Raw genomic sequence first — 17,068 nt, forward strand, 5'->3', positions numbered from 1 at the left:
TCTATAATCTAGTTCATTGTTTAATCTATAGTCAAGACTAATAATAATCTGAATTCAAGTCTAATCTATAATTTTTACAAAACTTGAGTCTATAGTTGGAATAAAGTCTGGCCTCTTGTTACAAGTAAGGCTCTGAAAAAAATTACCTATAAATTTAAGTAGCGTTCACTCACATGTATAATAAATCACTTTAAAATTAAACTTATTTTCCCATGAAAATTACAATTACCGTTTAAACTGCTTAACTAAACATTATGCTTAACTGATTCTTACTCTCTCTCTCTCTTCCTTTTTATCATTACAGAAATCTCATAGCCAAAAGTAAAAGTCATTCATCTATTGTTGTTCCTCCTCCACCTGGTGGTGTAGCAATTGGTATTGGACCACAATTACCTCCATTATCGGGTGGTTTTATCAAATTGCGTCATGTAGGTACGACATCAGATAAACAACAAAAAGACGATCAACCAGAAACAACAGCAGCCTCAGCTACAACAACAAATCAATTTGAAACACAACAAAAACAAAACATAACAGATCATAACAAATTAGAGCAAGAAGAAATAACAAGACAACCCACAGCTTTGCCAGCATTTTTACAAGGCGGCCTTAGACGCAGTCAAACACAAGTAGGTTTATTTTAAATATTAAAAAAAACGTTTTAAATTAATGTTGAATAATTTGTTATCAAGGTCATGGGTCCCGATCAACGTTCCATTTCTAAAACCGGCTCTATAGCCGATCGTTTGGCAGCTTTACAAAAAAGTGGTGAAGATGATTGGAAACGTCGTATTTCCAAGCCCGATATTGATGATATAAAACGTGAAAATTTTGTTAATGTAAGTACAAAATGAGAATTTATTTATAATATTTTAAACAAATTTTTAAAATTTACCACAAACAAAAAACCTACTTTAATTGTTATTGTCATTATTGTCTGAGTATTTACTTTCGTTTTCCTTAATTATCTCCGATTACATTTAATTACGCACTTGCTACAACAATATTTATTTGTTTTTATTATTTTTTCTTTTCAATATTATTCAATTGTCATTGTTGTTGTTGGTTTAGTTACATTTATTGCACACACACTTTGTGGTGAGGTTTTCATTGAGTTTTGTTTTTTTGCACCTTTAATTATTTCTATTTTTCAATTTCCCTCTTCTCCTCCTCCTCCTCCTCCCTCTGCCGGTTTTCACTTTAAGCCTCCTTCTCTTCTTTCTCTGTAAATTATGTAATTTAGTTTTTTTTTATTGTGTGTTTTATACAAATATAATAAAATTGTATTTGAGTGTAAGTTGTTTTTCCATAATTGTGCAAAAGTGTGAAAAATTGTAGGTTTTCCTCACGCGTGTCGTAACTTGAGTCATACCTTTTATTATTGCTATTAACATTTTTCTGTTTTGATAATTTGAAACATGTTGTAAAAGCATACAAGATTTCCTTGATAATTAAATTAAGTTTGGTAAACCTTGAGGTAGAAAATTTTATAAATTTAAGTTTTTTGAAAAACCGGAAATTAAACAAAAAATGTTTCAAAATTTTTTCTAAAATGTATTTTTTTATGAAAAATATTGATTGTTTTATTTGTAAAGACATCGATCACTAGCGATCGGTTTTGTTCTCTATATAAAGAATGTGTTCGTTACCGATCACAGAAAGACAATCGATCGCGATTTCTTGTATTATCTATATAGAGAAAAACCATCGATCGCGATCGCTTGTTTTCTCTATATAGAAAAAGAGAAAGACTTTCGATCGCTATCATTTTCTCTATCTAGAGTAAGACTGTCAATCGCTATCACTTGTTTTTCGTATATAAAGAAAGACTATCGATCGCTATCGCTTGTTTTCTCTATTTTAAAGGATTATCTATCGTAATCGCTTGTTTTCTATAAATAGAAAAAGACTTTTAAAGGAGTATCGATCGCGATTGCTTGGATTCTCTATATAGTGAAAGACGATCGATCGACATATCTATCTATCACAATCGTTATACTGGCAATAGCGATCCCTTGTTTTTTTATATATAGAGAATGACTACCGATCGCTATCGCTTGTTTAATCTATTTTAAAAGAGTACCTATCGTGATCGCTTGTTTTTTATAAATAAAGAAAGACTTTTAAAGGAGTATCGATCACGATCACTTAAAGAGAAAGACTATCGATCGCTTGTTCTCCCTATAAAGAGAAAGACTATCGATAGCATGTTTTCTCTATATAGAGAAAGGCAATAGATCGCTTGTTTTCTTTACATAGAGAAAGGCTATCGATCGCGATCTCTTGTTTTCTCTATATAGAGAAAGACTATAGATCGAGATCGCGTGTTTTCTCTACACAGAGCAAGGCTATTGATCGCTTCTTTTCTGTATATAGAGAAAGGCTATCGATCACAAGCGCGTGTTTTCTCTATATAGAGCAGGGCTATCGATCGCGATCGCTTCTCTTCTCCATATAGAGAAAGGCTTTCGATCACGATCGCTTGTTTTCTCTATATAGAGAAAAGCGCTTGCGATCGATAGATCGTTTTCTTTTCTATATAGAGCAAGGCTATCGATCGCGATCGTTTCTTTTCTGTATATAGAGAAAGGCTATCGATCGCGATCGCTTGTTTTCTCTGTATAGTGAAAGGCTATCGTTCGCGATCGCTTCTTTTCTGTATATAGAGAAAGGCTATCGATCGCAATCGCTTGTTTTCTCTATATAGAGAAAGGTTATCGATCGCTATCGGTTTTTTTCTGTATATAGAGAAAGGCTATCGATCACGATCGCTTGTTTTCTCTGTATAGATAAAGGCTATATATCACAATCGCGTGTTTTCTCTATATAGAGCAGGGGTTTCGATGGCGATCGCTTTTATTCTGTATATAGAGAAAGACTATCGATCGCGATCGCTTGTTTTCTCTATATAAAGAAAGGCTATCGATCGAGATCGCTTGTTTTCTCTATATAGAGTAAGGCTATCGATCGCGATCGCTTGTTTTCTCTACATAGAGCAAGGCTTTCCATCGCGATCGCTTCTTTTCTGTATATAGAGAAAGGCTATCGATCGCGATCGCTTGTTATCTCTGTATAGAGAAAGGCTATCGATCGTGATCTCTTGTTTTCTCTATATAGAGAAAGGCTAGCGATCGCGATCGCTTGTTTTCTATATATAGAGAAAGGCTAGCGATCGCGATAGCCTATTTATAGAGAAAACAAATTTACAAAAAATTTCTTATTTCACTTTAAGAGAAAATTGAAAAAATTTTTTCTATTTAGAGAACAACTTTAAAAAAATCTGTTTCTACAGAAAATTTTCAAAAATATCTGTACTTTTTACAAAAATTTCGAAATTCGCTTTTAAATTAATATTTTTTTTATAGAAATGTTATGTTTTTGTAGAATAAAAATTGATTATCAATACAAAAATATCATAGATACTTAAAAATTTACGCTCACATTTTTAAACTCCCTCAAACTTGGCAACTCTAATGAAAACAAAAAACCGTTGTTAAACATATAAAATAACTCAAAAAAAGTTTCTTCAAACCAAACAGATGAATCTTTGTCAGCAATCATTGTATTTTCTGCTACAAAACTTATAGCACTTGTAATTATTTGCAAGCAAAATCTAAAGCATACTTGTAGGCATTAAATAAAATTATCATATTAGGCTTTCCCTCTAAAGCGAACTTTTATAAATCTTTTTATTTAAAAACAAATAAACAAATTGTTAATGAACTTTTTTTTTGCCTTATAAACTAAAATTTCACTTTCTTTTAATTTATACAAAAATTCCTCAAGAATAAACAATTTTACTCCATATATTTTATGGCAAATTATTAAATATTCTATAAACATATTTTTATTTATTAGAAGACCATAAATTATTAATTGCACTTGATGTGTTTGGAATAACAATTACTAAAGCAGAGTTTTATTGAATTCTTTATAAAAATTATTTTTAAATTTTTTAAACATTATTAACTTTCTTTAGTTTATATTTAAAAATTGCAGTGTTTTTTCTTTGTTTTCCTTTAAGAAAGAAGTTTTTTTTTATTGTGCCATAAATTGTTTTTTTAAATTTATCCATTTCGAAAATCTTCAACAGTTTCTTGAACTTTTAATAATTCGTATAAATATAAATGACAATCAGTTTTATATTTATTGTGTTTACAAAATCGTATTTATTGTACTGTTTTGTTTTTGTTTCTTGTTTATTTCTTACTGTTTTTAAGCCACACTCTACTTAATGTATTTATAATTGGCTAACGAACACTTTTAAACGCACTCATACCGTAAAATATATAACACCAGACAAAAACTCAAATCAACAGAGTGTTAAATGGTTTTATAGTGGGTGAGATTTTATTAAAGGCAAAAGATTTGGGATAGACTTTATTGTTTTAGTTTTACAGAAAAAGACTATCGATAATGATCGCTTGTTTTCCCTTTATAAAGAAAGACTATCGTTCACAATCGCTCGTTTCTGTTTATAAAGAAATACTTTCGATCGAGATCGCTTGTTTTCTCTTTATAGAGAAAGACTATCGATCGCGATCGCCTGTTTTCGCTATATAGAGAAAGCCTTTCGATTGATATCGCTTGTTTTCTCTTATAGAGAGAGGCTATAGATTGCGATCGCTTGCTTTCCCCATATTTAGAAAAAGACTATCTATCACGATCGCTTGTTTTCCCTATATATAGAGAAAGACTATCGATCGCGATCACTGGTATTCTCTATATAGATAAAGACTACCGATCGCTTGTTTTCTCTTTACAAAGAAAAACTATCGACCGCGATCGGTTGATTTTATTATACAAAGAAAGACTATAAATCGTGATCGCTTGTTTTCTCTATATAGAGAAAGACTATCGATCGCGATCGCTTGTTTTCCCTATATTTATATAGAAAAAGATTATCGATAGCGATCAGTGGTTTTCTCTATATATATAAAGACTATCGATCGCTTGTTTTCTCTGTATAGAGAGAGTCTATAGATTGCGATCGCTTGTTTTCCCTATATGTAGAGAAAGACTATCTATCACGATCGCTTGTTTTCTCTATATACAGAAAGACTATCGATCGCTTGTTTTCCCTATATTTATATAGAAAAAGACTATCGATAGCGATCAATGGTTTTCTCTATATATATAAAGACTATCGATCGCTTTTTTTCTCTGTATGGAGAGAGTCTATAGATTGCGATCGCTTGTTTTCCCTATATGCAGAGAAAGATTATTGATCGGGATCGCTTGTTTTTCCTATATATAGAGAAAGACTATCTATCGCGATCACTGGTTTTCTCTATATAGATAAAGACTATCGATCGCTTGTTTTCTAAATACAGAGAAAAACTATCGGACGCGATCGGTTGATTTCATTATACAGAGAAAGACTATAAATCGTGATCGTTTATTTTTTCTATATAGAGAAGGAGTAACGATCGCGATCGCCTATTTTGTCTATATAGAGAAAGACACGATCGGTCACGATCGCCTGTTTTCGCTATATAGAGATAGTTTATTGATCGCGTTCAATTATTTTCTGTGTTTAGGAAATGCAATCTGAAATAATTGTGAAAATTTATGCTGATCTGCCTTAAAAAACTGTAGTGCTCTCAATCATTTGTTAAACACTATAAAAATCCGTATAAATTAAACCGTCTTTTTTGATGTTTAATGACGGGAGATTTTGTAAACACTTTAAAATATCTTGTACTTATATTACACTATTTAAACCTACGATTTTTCCTCTTATATTTTTTTTTTGTCGATTTTCTGTTTTGTAATTTTCCGCACTACAACAATTATAAACATATTTTGTGGTTTAACGTTTTATATTGCAGTTTTTTTTTTTGTTTTTGTTTTTATATGCCGACAGTAGTTTTCCATAATTATGTTGTACTTACTTAAGTTTTATTACTTTTTTTTTATTTACAAAAAAAAATTGTAACCACTTTCTGTCATGTTATTGTAACAGACCTGTCTATTTGTTTCTTGGCTTCCTCAGAATAAGAACAAAATGCTTAATAAAAAAAAAGAGCTTTTGGCATTTGGCCCACAATTGTCTTTACTTGCATACCGGTGAATGATGAATAATTATGAACTTCTATTGTTTTATGGTTAACTATAAATAAATGGTCACTCAATTGGCTGGAGGCACACATTTTATTTATTGCCTTTTTTTTTTGTGCTTTAGTAAAAACACTTTAAAAAGTGTGACACTTTGAGGTCTTCGGGACAAACCAAAAAAAAAGGTTTCTTTATTAAGTGTTTTGAGTTTGTAATTGTAATTTGAGAATGTTAATTAAGCTCTTAATTGAGTTAAAGAGCTTTATGTAAAAACTTTGATTGCTAAATTAAGATGTAGAGAAAAAGATCAGCACGATCGCAGGTTTTATCTCTATAAAAAAGACTGTTGATCGCTATCGATGGATTTAACTATAAAAAGAAAGATCGCGATCGATGGTTTTTTGCGAAAGAATATAGTGATCGATGGTTTTCTTTGTATAGAGAAGACTGTCAATCACGATCGATGGGTTTCTTTGTATGCAGAAGACTGTCGATCTCGATCGATGGATTTCTCTGTCCATCGCGATAGATGTGTTTTTCTGTATAGTTAAAGACTTTCGATCATGATCGATGGGTTTCTCTGTATAGAGAAAGACTGGCGATCATGATCGGTAGGTGTCTGTGTGTAGAGAAAGGTTGCCGAACATGAACGTTTGGTTTCTCCGTATAGAGAATGACTATCGACCCCTACAGATGGATTTCTCTATATAGAGAAAGACTAACGATCGTGAACGATGAGTTTCTCTATATAGACTGTCGATCACCATAGATAGGTTTCTCTGTGTAGAGAAAGACTGTCGAACATGATTGATAGGTTTCTATGTGTAAAGAAAGGATGTCGATCATGATCGATAGGCTTCTCTGTATAGAGAAAGACTGTCGTGGATCATGATCGATGGATTTTTCTGTATAGAGAAAGACTGTCCAGTAAAACTGTCGATCATGATCGATAGGTTTCTATGTATAGAGAAAGATCACGATCGATGGGTTTCTTTGTATAGAGAAAGATTGTCGATCATGATCGATGAGTTTCTCTGCATATTGAAAGACTGTCGATCACGATCTTGGTTTCTCCGTATAGAAAAAGACTTCCGATCATGATCGCTGGGTTCTTCATGATGCAAAAAGCTTTTCGACCACGATCGTTGGATTTCTCTGTATAGAGAAAAAAATGTAGATCACTATCGCTGCACTTCTCTGTATACTTCCTCAGTTCATTCCTAGATTATTCTCATTTATAATTCTTTAATTATACGTTATAGAATTACAGATTTATTTCGCTTCATAAATCAGAATTATTAATTCTATAGAATTGTTTAAACGCCTGACCATCATGCGCTTTTTCTGTAATAATGCTCCTGAGATCATTATTAAAAAAATATATTATTCTTTATAAACGAAAAAGAAAAACTATAATAGATTTCAAAGAACTGAAAAAAATATCTTAAAGTAAGGATTCCTAAGAAAGAAATAAAATATGGATAAAATAATAATAAATGATTGTTAATAAAAATGTAGGTTGTAATGATGAAGTAAACGGGAGAGAGAGAGAGAAAAGCGAGTGCTTACACCAACACCACAAGATCAGCACTTAGGCCAAGTACTGCTGCTGATGCTGATGATCATAAAGCTGACATGGCAGAAATAAGAAAAAAAAAAAGAAAGACTAACTGCCTGGCGGCTGCTGCTGGTGCTTAGTCAGGCCTGATGCCGTCTTTTTTTTCTTTAAATGAACTTTAAGTAACGTCAAGTCAAGCTAAAATCTATTCCACCGTTTGTCTGTCTTTCTGCCCGTCCTTTACAATATGTTTGTATATAATATAAATGTTTACCACTAAACTTCCAGCAAATAATTTATAACCATATAACAAGGAAACTTGTTAAACCAGCATCACGTTGTAATAATCATCCTCATCATTCTACTCATTCTCATCATCATTATCAACATCGTCAGTTCGTAACATAAAGGAGACGTGGTCTAACTTTAACTTAAATTCGAGAACAATTACACAAAAAATTATTCTGGCACATAAGAATGAAAGAGAAAAAAAGAAACTGTTTTGTGGAAAAAAAAGAAACATTTTAATGTTGTGTAATTCATTTAGAAATCCTTCTTTATAAGTTTAAGTATATTTGGGAGGGGGATTCAAAGAATGCTGGAGTTTACTTTAGCCTCTCCAACGTCAACTCAATGATCGTCAGCATCTTGTTAATATTTGTAAGTTTTACATTGTTTGTTTTTGTTAGAAGGTATATTTTCTTTGGTGTTCCATTTGCAACATTATGTATTTCAAAATGATCTTGGATGTGGAGTAGACGTTTAGTTATACTTCTTGGACTTAATCAAGTTGGAATATTAAAAGAGACTGTCATTGTGCAAGAGTATTTCTTTGAGATCAATCGAGGATCATCATAGAGCTTGCTTTCTCTGGAGCAACATCCAATTGATTGAATTGCAATTACTAAGATCGCCTTAGTTTTAGATTCTCAACTTAATATTGATTATTTTCTTTCTATAGGGAAATAATATTGATCGATTGCTTTCTCTGTCAAAGAAAAATTTCCGATCGAAAGCGATCGATTTCTTTCTTTGTGTACGGAAACATACTAAACTCAATATATACTCTCATTGACTTTACAATTATCCTCTCTATCTACAAATGATCAGAAAACTGAATCGATTGCTCTCTCTCTGTCAGAGAAAAATTCTGATCGAAAGCGATCGATTTCTTTCTCTCGCACAATATACAATTGATGAAAAAAGTGCAAATAGAAAAACTATTGATCCGTAGTCTGTACAGAAAAGGACCATCGCTCAATGTCTGTACAGAAAAAGACTCAACGACGATCGATATAAAGAAAAACTTACGTTCCATAGCTATTGATAGTTTTTGTTATAAAGAGAAAGACTATTGATCGCGTTCTATTATTTTATCTATAAAGAGAAAGATTTTAAAATCAAAATAAACTCGCAGTGATCTTTAAAATATCTACCATATCTACAAATTATCAGAAGATCGCGAGGGAGAAAGACTACGATCGATGGTTTTATCTGTTTAATGAAATCAATGGTTTTATTTGAAGAGAAAAGGAATATCGATCAATGGCAATCAATAGCTTTATTTATATAATACAAAAGTAGCGATCGATAGAGATTGATTTTGATCGATAGCTATTAATAGTTTTCACTGTAGAAAGAAATACTATTGATCGCGATCAATAGAGAAAGATTATAAAATCAATGTAAACTCCCTGTGATCTTTAAACTATCCTCCATATCTAAAAATTATCAGAAGAAAGGAAAGAGAAAAACTACCGATCTTATATAGAAAAAGAGTATCGATCATTGGCGAACGATAGATACGAAACTAACAATCGATAGCGAATAATGGTTTTCTTTCTGTTAGAACGACTGTTGGTCGATTCCGTTCCGAAAAGAGATCAGCTGCTGAAATCCACGTTCAAATACTTCCAAAATACGGACTGTTTATAGATGATCTACGAGAAATTTTGATCACATTTTCATACTACAAACGTTTGGTGGTAATGAGTGGTTTTTGAGCACAATGATTTCTATTGGAATTGTGGAAATGATCACAGAGATTACATTTCGGTAGAGGCTAGAAAATAAAAGATCTGCATGTGCTTATTAGACAGTTGTAAGGAAAGAAATGATCTTCTTAGAATCGTGTGTCTTCAAAAAGTGCAATCATACAGCCTTTATCTAGAAGTCTATATCATGGATCATTGATAAATTTATACGGTACCGATTCCGGTAGTCCATCCACCAACAGTTCTTTCTACTGCACAGCAACTGATTCCGATTAAATTCGACTCTTAATACTTTTGTGGTTATATAACTTCCTATAGAAGTTTCCATAACTACTTCTTGGTAATTAAAAAAATAATAATTAAAAAAATAAATAAAGAGTATTTGTCAGTCGCTGTTGCTTAATCTAGAATATTTATTATTTATTTCTTATACTATAAACAAAAGATCATGAATTTCTAACTAACCCTGGAGTGAGTAGTAAGTTAAGTACAGAAATACTTATAGACTGGTAGTATTTTATCGCAGACAAAAGATCTTGTTGCCACTAGAAGGAAAAAAAATAATAATAAACGACAAAAAAATTCAAAGCAATTTTTAACTTGGAACAGCATCTTTCTTTAAAGTTATAAAATATTAAGGGTATTCATAATAAAAAAAATAGAAAAATCTGCTAAATTTTTAAACCGAAATTTTTAAATATTTAAAAAATTTAAAATTTTTTTTATATATTTTATATAAAAAGATATAAATATATCTTTATCCTTTTGCTCTAGATTTACTTATAGATTGTGATTACCCCTAATATGTTTTTTTATGTTTATTCCTAGTTAAGTTTATTAAATGCATAGACTTCATAAAACATTGTTGCAAATTATTGTGTAAATTTGATATACAATCTGAAGAACAAGTACATAATGACAGAAAAAAAAATAAGGAATAAAGATTGAAAGCTTTTGCTTTCATAGAAAAGACACTTTTGCTATATATTTCAGAGGATAGTAAGAGACGTGTTAAGAAAAAGTTTTTCTATAAAGTCGTTAATCAAGGATTCAAAAAACATTTTCTTTATTTTTCTATACTTAATGATATAATGGTGAATGTATAATGTATTGTATGGTTCAAAAATGGTAATTTTAAGACAAAGAAAAAAGATCGCCGAGTCGCTCAAAAAAAAAAAAAAAAAAAAAATTGAAGTTCACGAATTGGAGACATTACTTCTTGAAGATTGTTGTAGAGTTCAAGAAGAATTTGCAAAAGTATTGGGAGCTTTTTAAGCAGCAATTTGAGCAAGATTCATAAAAAACCGGGATATCATACGAATTGAAGCCGAGAGGCACTGAAATACGTTATGCTTGAAATACTGTTTGAATTTGAAATAAATGTTCGCACCGAATTATTACTTTAGGTTAAACCGACTAATAAGAAATCGTATGTGAAGCTCGACGAACCAGCTGTTTCTACACCAAAGTCAACATTCACCGAAAAACGTCCGAATATGCTTCCAGACATAGAAATGTTATAATCCCTGATGACAACTCTCGGCCACATGCAGCGTAACCAGTTAAAATCTATTTATAAAGTGGTAGTTGAGATGTTTTGCGTTATCGGCCTTACCCGGTTCGACTGCTATTAGTTTCGATCAATGCATAACGGTTCTTTCTGGGACGCGCTTGAGAACAGCATATCCGAAATTTGCCTCGAAAAATGAGTAGTTCTTTTAGCGCAGAATTCATATGTTGTTAGAAAGAAGATAAAATTAAAGTAGTAGAGTCTCTACTTTCGAAATTGGCTACATTCGAATTATCTTTGTATCGATCAATACTGAACACACTCTTTGGGATACGCTTCACTTCGGAACAGGGTATCCGAAATTGGCTTGATTCATGTTTGGCATTAAAAGATGAAAAGTTCTTCTAGTGCGGAATCCATATGTTATCTGAAAAAGGGCAAAAGGAAAGTAGTCGAGTCTCTGAGATACCCTTCACTTCAGAACAGGATGTCCGAAATTGTCTTGATTCGTTATAGTCCTTAAAAGATGGGAAGTTATTTTGACGCGGAATCAATGTGTTGCCCAAAAAGGTCGTCCGACCTATATTTATATCGATCAATGCTGAAGACACTCTCTGAAATACGCTTCATTTCAGCACAGTAAATCCGAAATTGACCTCAAAAGATGATCAGTTCTTTTAGCTCGTAATCCACATGTTGCCGAAAAGATGAAAAAAAGTCGTCAAACTTATTTTTGTATCGATCGATGCTGAACATACTCTCTGGGATACGGAACCGTGTATCCGAAATTGGCTTAATTAATTTTTCTGATATGTTGTCAAAAAGAAAGGAAAAGGAAAGTAATCAGGTCTCCGGGATACTCTTCACTTCAGAATATGATGTCCGAAATTGGCTTGATTCGTTATAGGCCTGAAAATATATTGAAGTTCTTTTGGCGCAATATCTTTGGCTCGTAATCCATATGTTGCCAGATGGATGGGTAAAGATCGTTCGACATATCTTTGTATCGATCGATTCTGAACAAAATCTCTGGGATTAACTTCACTTGAGAACAGGGTATCTGAAACTGGTGCGGAATCCATATGTTGTCAAAAAGAAGTTTCGATCGATGTAAAATACTCTATATGATCATGATATGCATCACTTCTGAACCGGTTATCCGAAATTAAATTGATTCATTTTTTTGGCCTTAAAAATGAAAAGTTTTTTAGAGTGGAATCCATATGATGTAAAAAAGAAGGGAAAAGGAAAGTATTCAAGTCACTGTGTTTGTTTCAATCGATGCTGAACACTCTTTCGGGGATACAATTCACTTTATAATAGGGTCCCTATACTACATGAAAGATGGGAAAGGATCATCCAACTACTACTTGTTTCGATCAATGCAGGTTTCTCACTTTAAAACATGAGCTTAAAAGTCTCTTTCGCTCTCACTCTCTCTCTTTAAATAGCGAGTGTAAGTGTTCTTGACCTTTAACCTAAGTTATTTCGACTTAATCATTTTCTTATTAAATCTCTAGCAACACTATTTCCTCAAAAGTAATTTGCAATACAACTGTTTTATTCTTTAAACAAATCATTTTCATTCTAAAAATAAGAAAAAAGTGATTCATTAACATAATTGTATGACTTTGATTACAATAAACAAGAAATGCGTGAATAAATGTCGCCTCTATATCTGGCCCAATCGTACAATGGATGTCTCACAATAAGTCTGTCTGTCCGATTGCCTCCGTCTACACACACAAACACTTGCAACAAGGTGTGATAAGAACACAGCCAATATATTAATGTGATTGTTATTGGCTGTCATCCCATTTGTGGCATATAACATACATATATTTACAACATATATAGACAGTGTTAAATTAATGTTATTTTATAGTAAATGTTACTGTAAATTAGTGTCTGAAATTAGTATTTAAATTGATATTTTTAGAATTTTACGTAGAAATAGTTTTATTTGATTTATTTTGCAGTTGTTTTTTACTTATCACCAAAAGTCTAAAATAAAAAAAAAATATTTTTTTTTCTCATTTTCTAAGATTTAACTGACGCCACAATTCTAAATAAAGAAATAGAAAATAAAATTTATTTATTTCCTTATGTATACCCCTAACACAGCCTTAGATTTAATGGATGAGGAAAAAATGTAAATGAATTTTTTTGTTTTCTTGATTCTAGCCTTTTCCTGTTCAACTTTTAAAGGCCACTCACTTACTCACAGCCTCCATGAATCATCAGCAGCCAGTTAGTCTTATTGTCAGTATTTAATTCTTAAATTTTAGCTTCCACATAAAAACCTAAGAAAAACATCAAAGTCTAAAACATGAAATAAATGTTGCAAGTCTTAGACGTTGTCGTTGTTCCTCTACTCTATGATGATAAGCTTTTAGAAAATAACGAAAACAAAGATTGTGGTTATTGTTCTGTTTAGACTTCTTAAGGATTTGTTGTTTGTTATTTTGTTGTCGTTTCCCCACTAGTTGCTTACTGTTTGCAAACTTTGCAAGATATGCAACAGATATTTCTGTTTGAAATTCATTCAAATTATTTCTTTTTTATTTTCTTTCTTTCTTTTCTTTGTGTCTTTTTCTTAGTTTCACATTAAAACAAATTTCATACAAATGTTTTAGAAAATCTTTAGAAGTCTTTTGTTTTCTTCCTCTTCTTAAATGATATCTAGAATATGCGGGAGTTGGTTTTTCTACTTAATTCTTTTAAAGTCTTATGTATGGGAACAGAAATTAAATGCATAGAGTGAGTTTTTTTATAAATGTTAATAAGTGATGCATTTATGTAAAAAACAGAGATTCTTAATTGTTATTTTTGTCAAGACATCATTTAGTCCAACAAACTGTAGACATCAAATGATCCAAAACTGTAGCCCTCTCATGAGTTATCATGCTCTCTTGCTTTAACACATGTTTACAAAACTGCAATTTCTACTCTCTCCCGACATCTTTTATATATAAACAAATCCATAGACCATCCAAATCCAATTCTTCGCCTTATATTCGGATTGGTCTCGTATTCCCTATTCATGCACTAGATGCAAAGAGTTAGTCAATCCTAAAGGAGATACGAAGAAATCAATTACCTGAAACCTGCAGATTCTCCACCAAAAGCCATGTTCGCTTAAAACGAATATTGACCGAAAAATTATAGAATATGCGTCCAGACATGAATCGCTTGGCTACCACTTAACAACTTTTTACAAAGAGGTAATTGGGAAGATTTGTCTCATTCTTTTTGCACCGTTCGACGACTATTACTTTCGATTAAAGCATAACGATTTCTCTGGCACACGCTTTACTTCAAAACAGGATATTCCGAAATTGGCTCGAATTGGACTCAAAACACACGCAGTTATTTTGGCGCTAAATCCATAGGCCCAACTTATATTTGTATCGATCGATGCTGATCATACTCTTTGGGATACAATTCACTTCAGAACAGGGTATTCGAAATAGGTTTGATTCATTCTTAGCCTTAAAAAATTAAAAGTTCTTCTAGAGCGGAGTTTCGATCAATGCAGGCTTACGCTTTCTCTTGATTCGCTCAGCAAAGATCAGCAATGAAATCAAAGCTTTATTATTAAGCACGACCTATTACCCGATATGTATATGTATCTGAACGAAGCCTAAAATATCTTGAATTCCAAACTATCATTAAGGAGGGTAAGGAGGGACTTCAGAAAATTTCTTAAGTTTTGAAAAAATCTTTCAGCTTTTTCCTTTATAAGGGGCTTTGAACTGGGGGCAAATTCTGGAGATCGGTACCTCAATACAATTTTAAAAACTTTTATTGGAAATTTCGATTGTTTTCGAAGGCCAGAATTTGGTCTTAAGTCTTTTGAAAAAGTCTACGGATTTCGGTTTCATTGTGTATCCTAAAGAGGTTGCATGTTGACTTTGACTCTCTTTTTGGAGATACAGTAATATTATTTCAGATTTCATTTTAATCAAGGTTTTTGAACTGGTGTTTTTTTTTTTTTAATTTATGACTCATAGAATTGCTTTGACTTTGAGATCTTAAGACTTTTGGGGAAATCTTTCGGAGTTTAGCTTTATCAAGGGCTCTGAATTGGTCGTTTTTTTCTACTTCAGGGTCCAAGTAGAATCCGAAGTCTGTTCGCCCCATCACCAGTATCTCTGGTGGGAATCGAACACACGACTTCCGATTTCATAGACTAGAACACTAACTAACAACCTAACGGAGGCACACAAAATCTAAGTAAGTCTGCAAAAAATATTATAAACTTGATGGAAGATTCTGAACAAAGTTGCTTATAGATCTTGAAACACAAATATTTTGATCGGCCTTAGAGATATTATTTCTTAAAGATCACTTTGCTTATTGATATTGTGGATTTAGATACAGTTCTCTTTTGTAGGTTCCTGCAAAAATTTACACTACTCAGTATACACGTATAAAGAGAACTCCTCAAAGGACTAGGCCTTGTCCAAAACTCATCCAAATATATTGGAAAAACATACTCTATTTAATATTGTTATATGCTAGATGGGGGCCACATTATCTAACAGTGCATTACATCAGAGTAATCCCAAAACTAAAGCTAAAATGATGGGAGTATATGATCCGCAACATGGTTTTGAAAAAAAAAAATAAGCATGATCCATGCCTGCATTATAAAGGACTACTGAACAGATTATGAACTTCAATAATGTTTGCATGGGAGAAGATTTGGGATTACTGAAATGGATCATGTACAGCAATAATTTTCTACATGGGTCTTGAGATCTCTGAATTTAGTCTTTTAAGAATCCTAGATATTCGCACAATAATATTCGTCCTATATCCACCTTAAAGTATACCAATCGGTCCGTCCGTCTGTCCGTCCGTCCATCTAAACCTTATAATCACACTACAGGTCGCAATTTTGAAGACAATTCAATGAAATTTGATTCATGATCTTCTATTATATCAGTAACGATGTCTATTGAAAATGGTTAAGATCGGACCATTATTTCACCTAGCCCACATACAAATGAACACCCGTATATAATCAAACTACAGGTCGCAATTTTGAAGATAATTCAATGAAATTAAGTTCATATTGTCCCAGGAACGAAGCCTATTAAAAATGGTTAAGATCGGACCATTATTTCACCAAGCCCCCATACAAATGAAACCCCGAATAAGGCTTGTAAACCTTGTAATCAACGAACAGGTCGCAATTTTGAACATAATTCAATTAAATTTGGCACACGATCTCCCATTGAAATTTGGTTCACGATCCTGTATTGTCCCAAGAACGAAGCCTAATGGTTAAGATCGCACCATTATTTCCCCTAGCCCCCATACAGCTGAAGCCCCCGAATAGGGCTTTTAAGTTCATAATTATGTTTAATATACTCGCATCTCGACAAAAAAGCTGCCAAACCAAGTTCTATACTAACCTTGATGACCCTGATCAATTTTAAAATGATAGGGCCTCATTTGACCCCTAGTCCCTATACAAGGCCCCCTTCGAAATATGACTTAAATGACCACAATTTTATTCAACTAATGGCTTAAGTATATCTGAGGCAAGGTATTCAATTCAACTTAAACATGATACTTTTTTAAAAAAAATAATTTTTCTAAAATTTTAAATTATAAGAAAAGTTTGGGAATCTCTGCTATCAAGTAAATTAGTTGAAAATAAAATGACCACAATTTTATTCAGTGGCTTAAATATATCTGAGGCAAGGTATTCAATTCAACTTAAACATGATACTTTTAAAAAAAAAGTATTTTTCTAAGATTTTTAATTATAAGAAAAGTTTGGGAATGTCTGCTATCAAGTAAATTAGTTGAAAATAAACTGCCTATAAATATTTTGGCATTATTGTTGTTGTTGTAGTATTTTGTCTTGTTATATGTTGTATTCATATATTTTTTTTGCATACTTTCTTTTAATTTCTTTAAATATTGTTGGGTTTT

General features: G+C 32.2%; 1 protein-coding gene across 1 annotated transcript in view; it reads left to right on the forward strand.

Moving 5' to 3' along the window:
* Positions 1 to 309: 309 nt before the first annotated feature.
* Positions 310 to 17,068, forward strand: part of LOC119611577 (supervillin-like) — a 56,441-nt gene continuing 39,682 nt past the window's right edge. The window contains exons 1-2 of the mRNA XM_037967224.1: positions 310 to 629; positions 693 to 839. Coding sequence (XP_037823152.1) covers positions 696 to 839 — 144 coding nt within the window. The 5' untranslated portion in view covers positions 310 to 629; positions 693 to 695. The remainder of the gene's footprint in view (positions 630 to 692; positions 840 to 17,068) is intronic.

This window comes from Lucilia sericata, unplaced genomic scaffold, assembly GCF_015586225.1.
Source record: "Lucilia sericata isolate MDLA Ls3-8-SP2 unplaced genomic scaffold, ASM1558622v1 Contig001484F_arrow, whole genome shotgun sequence".
NCBI classification, from domain to species: domain Eukaryota; kingdom Metazoa; phylum Arthropoda; class Insecta; order Diptera; family Calliphoridae; genus Lucilia; species Lucilia sericata.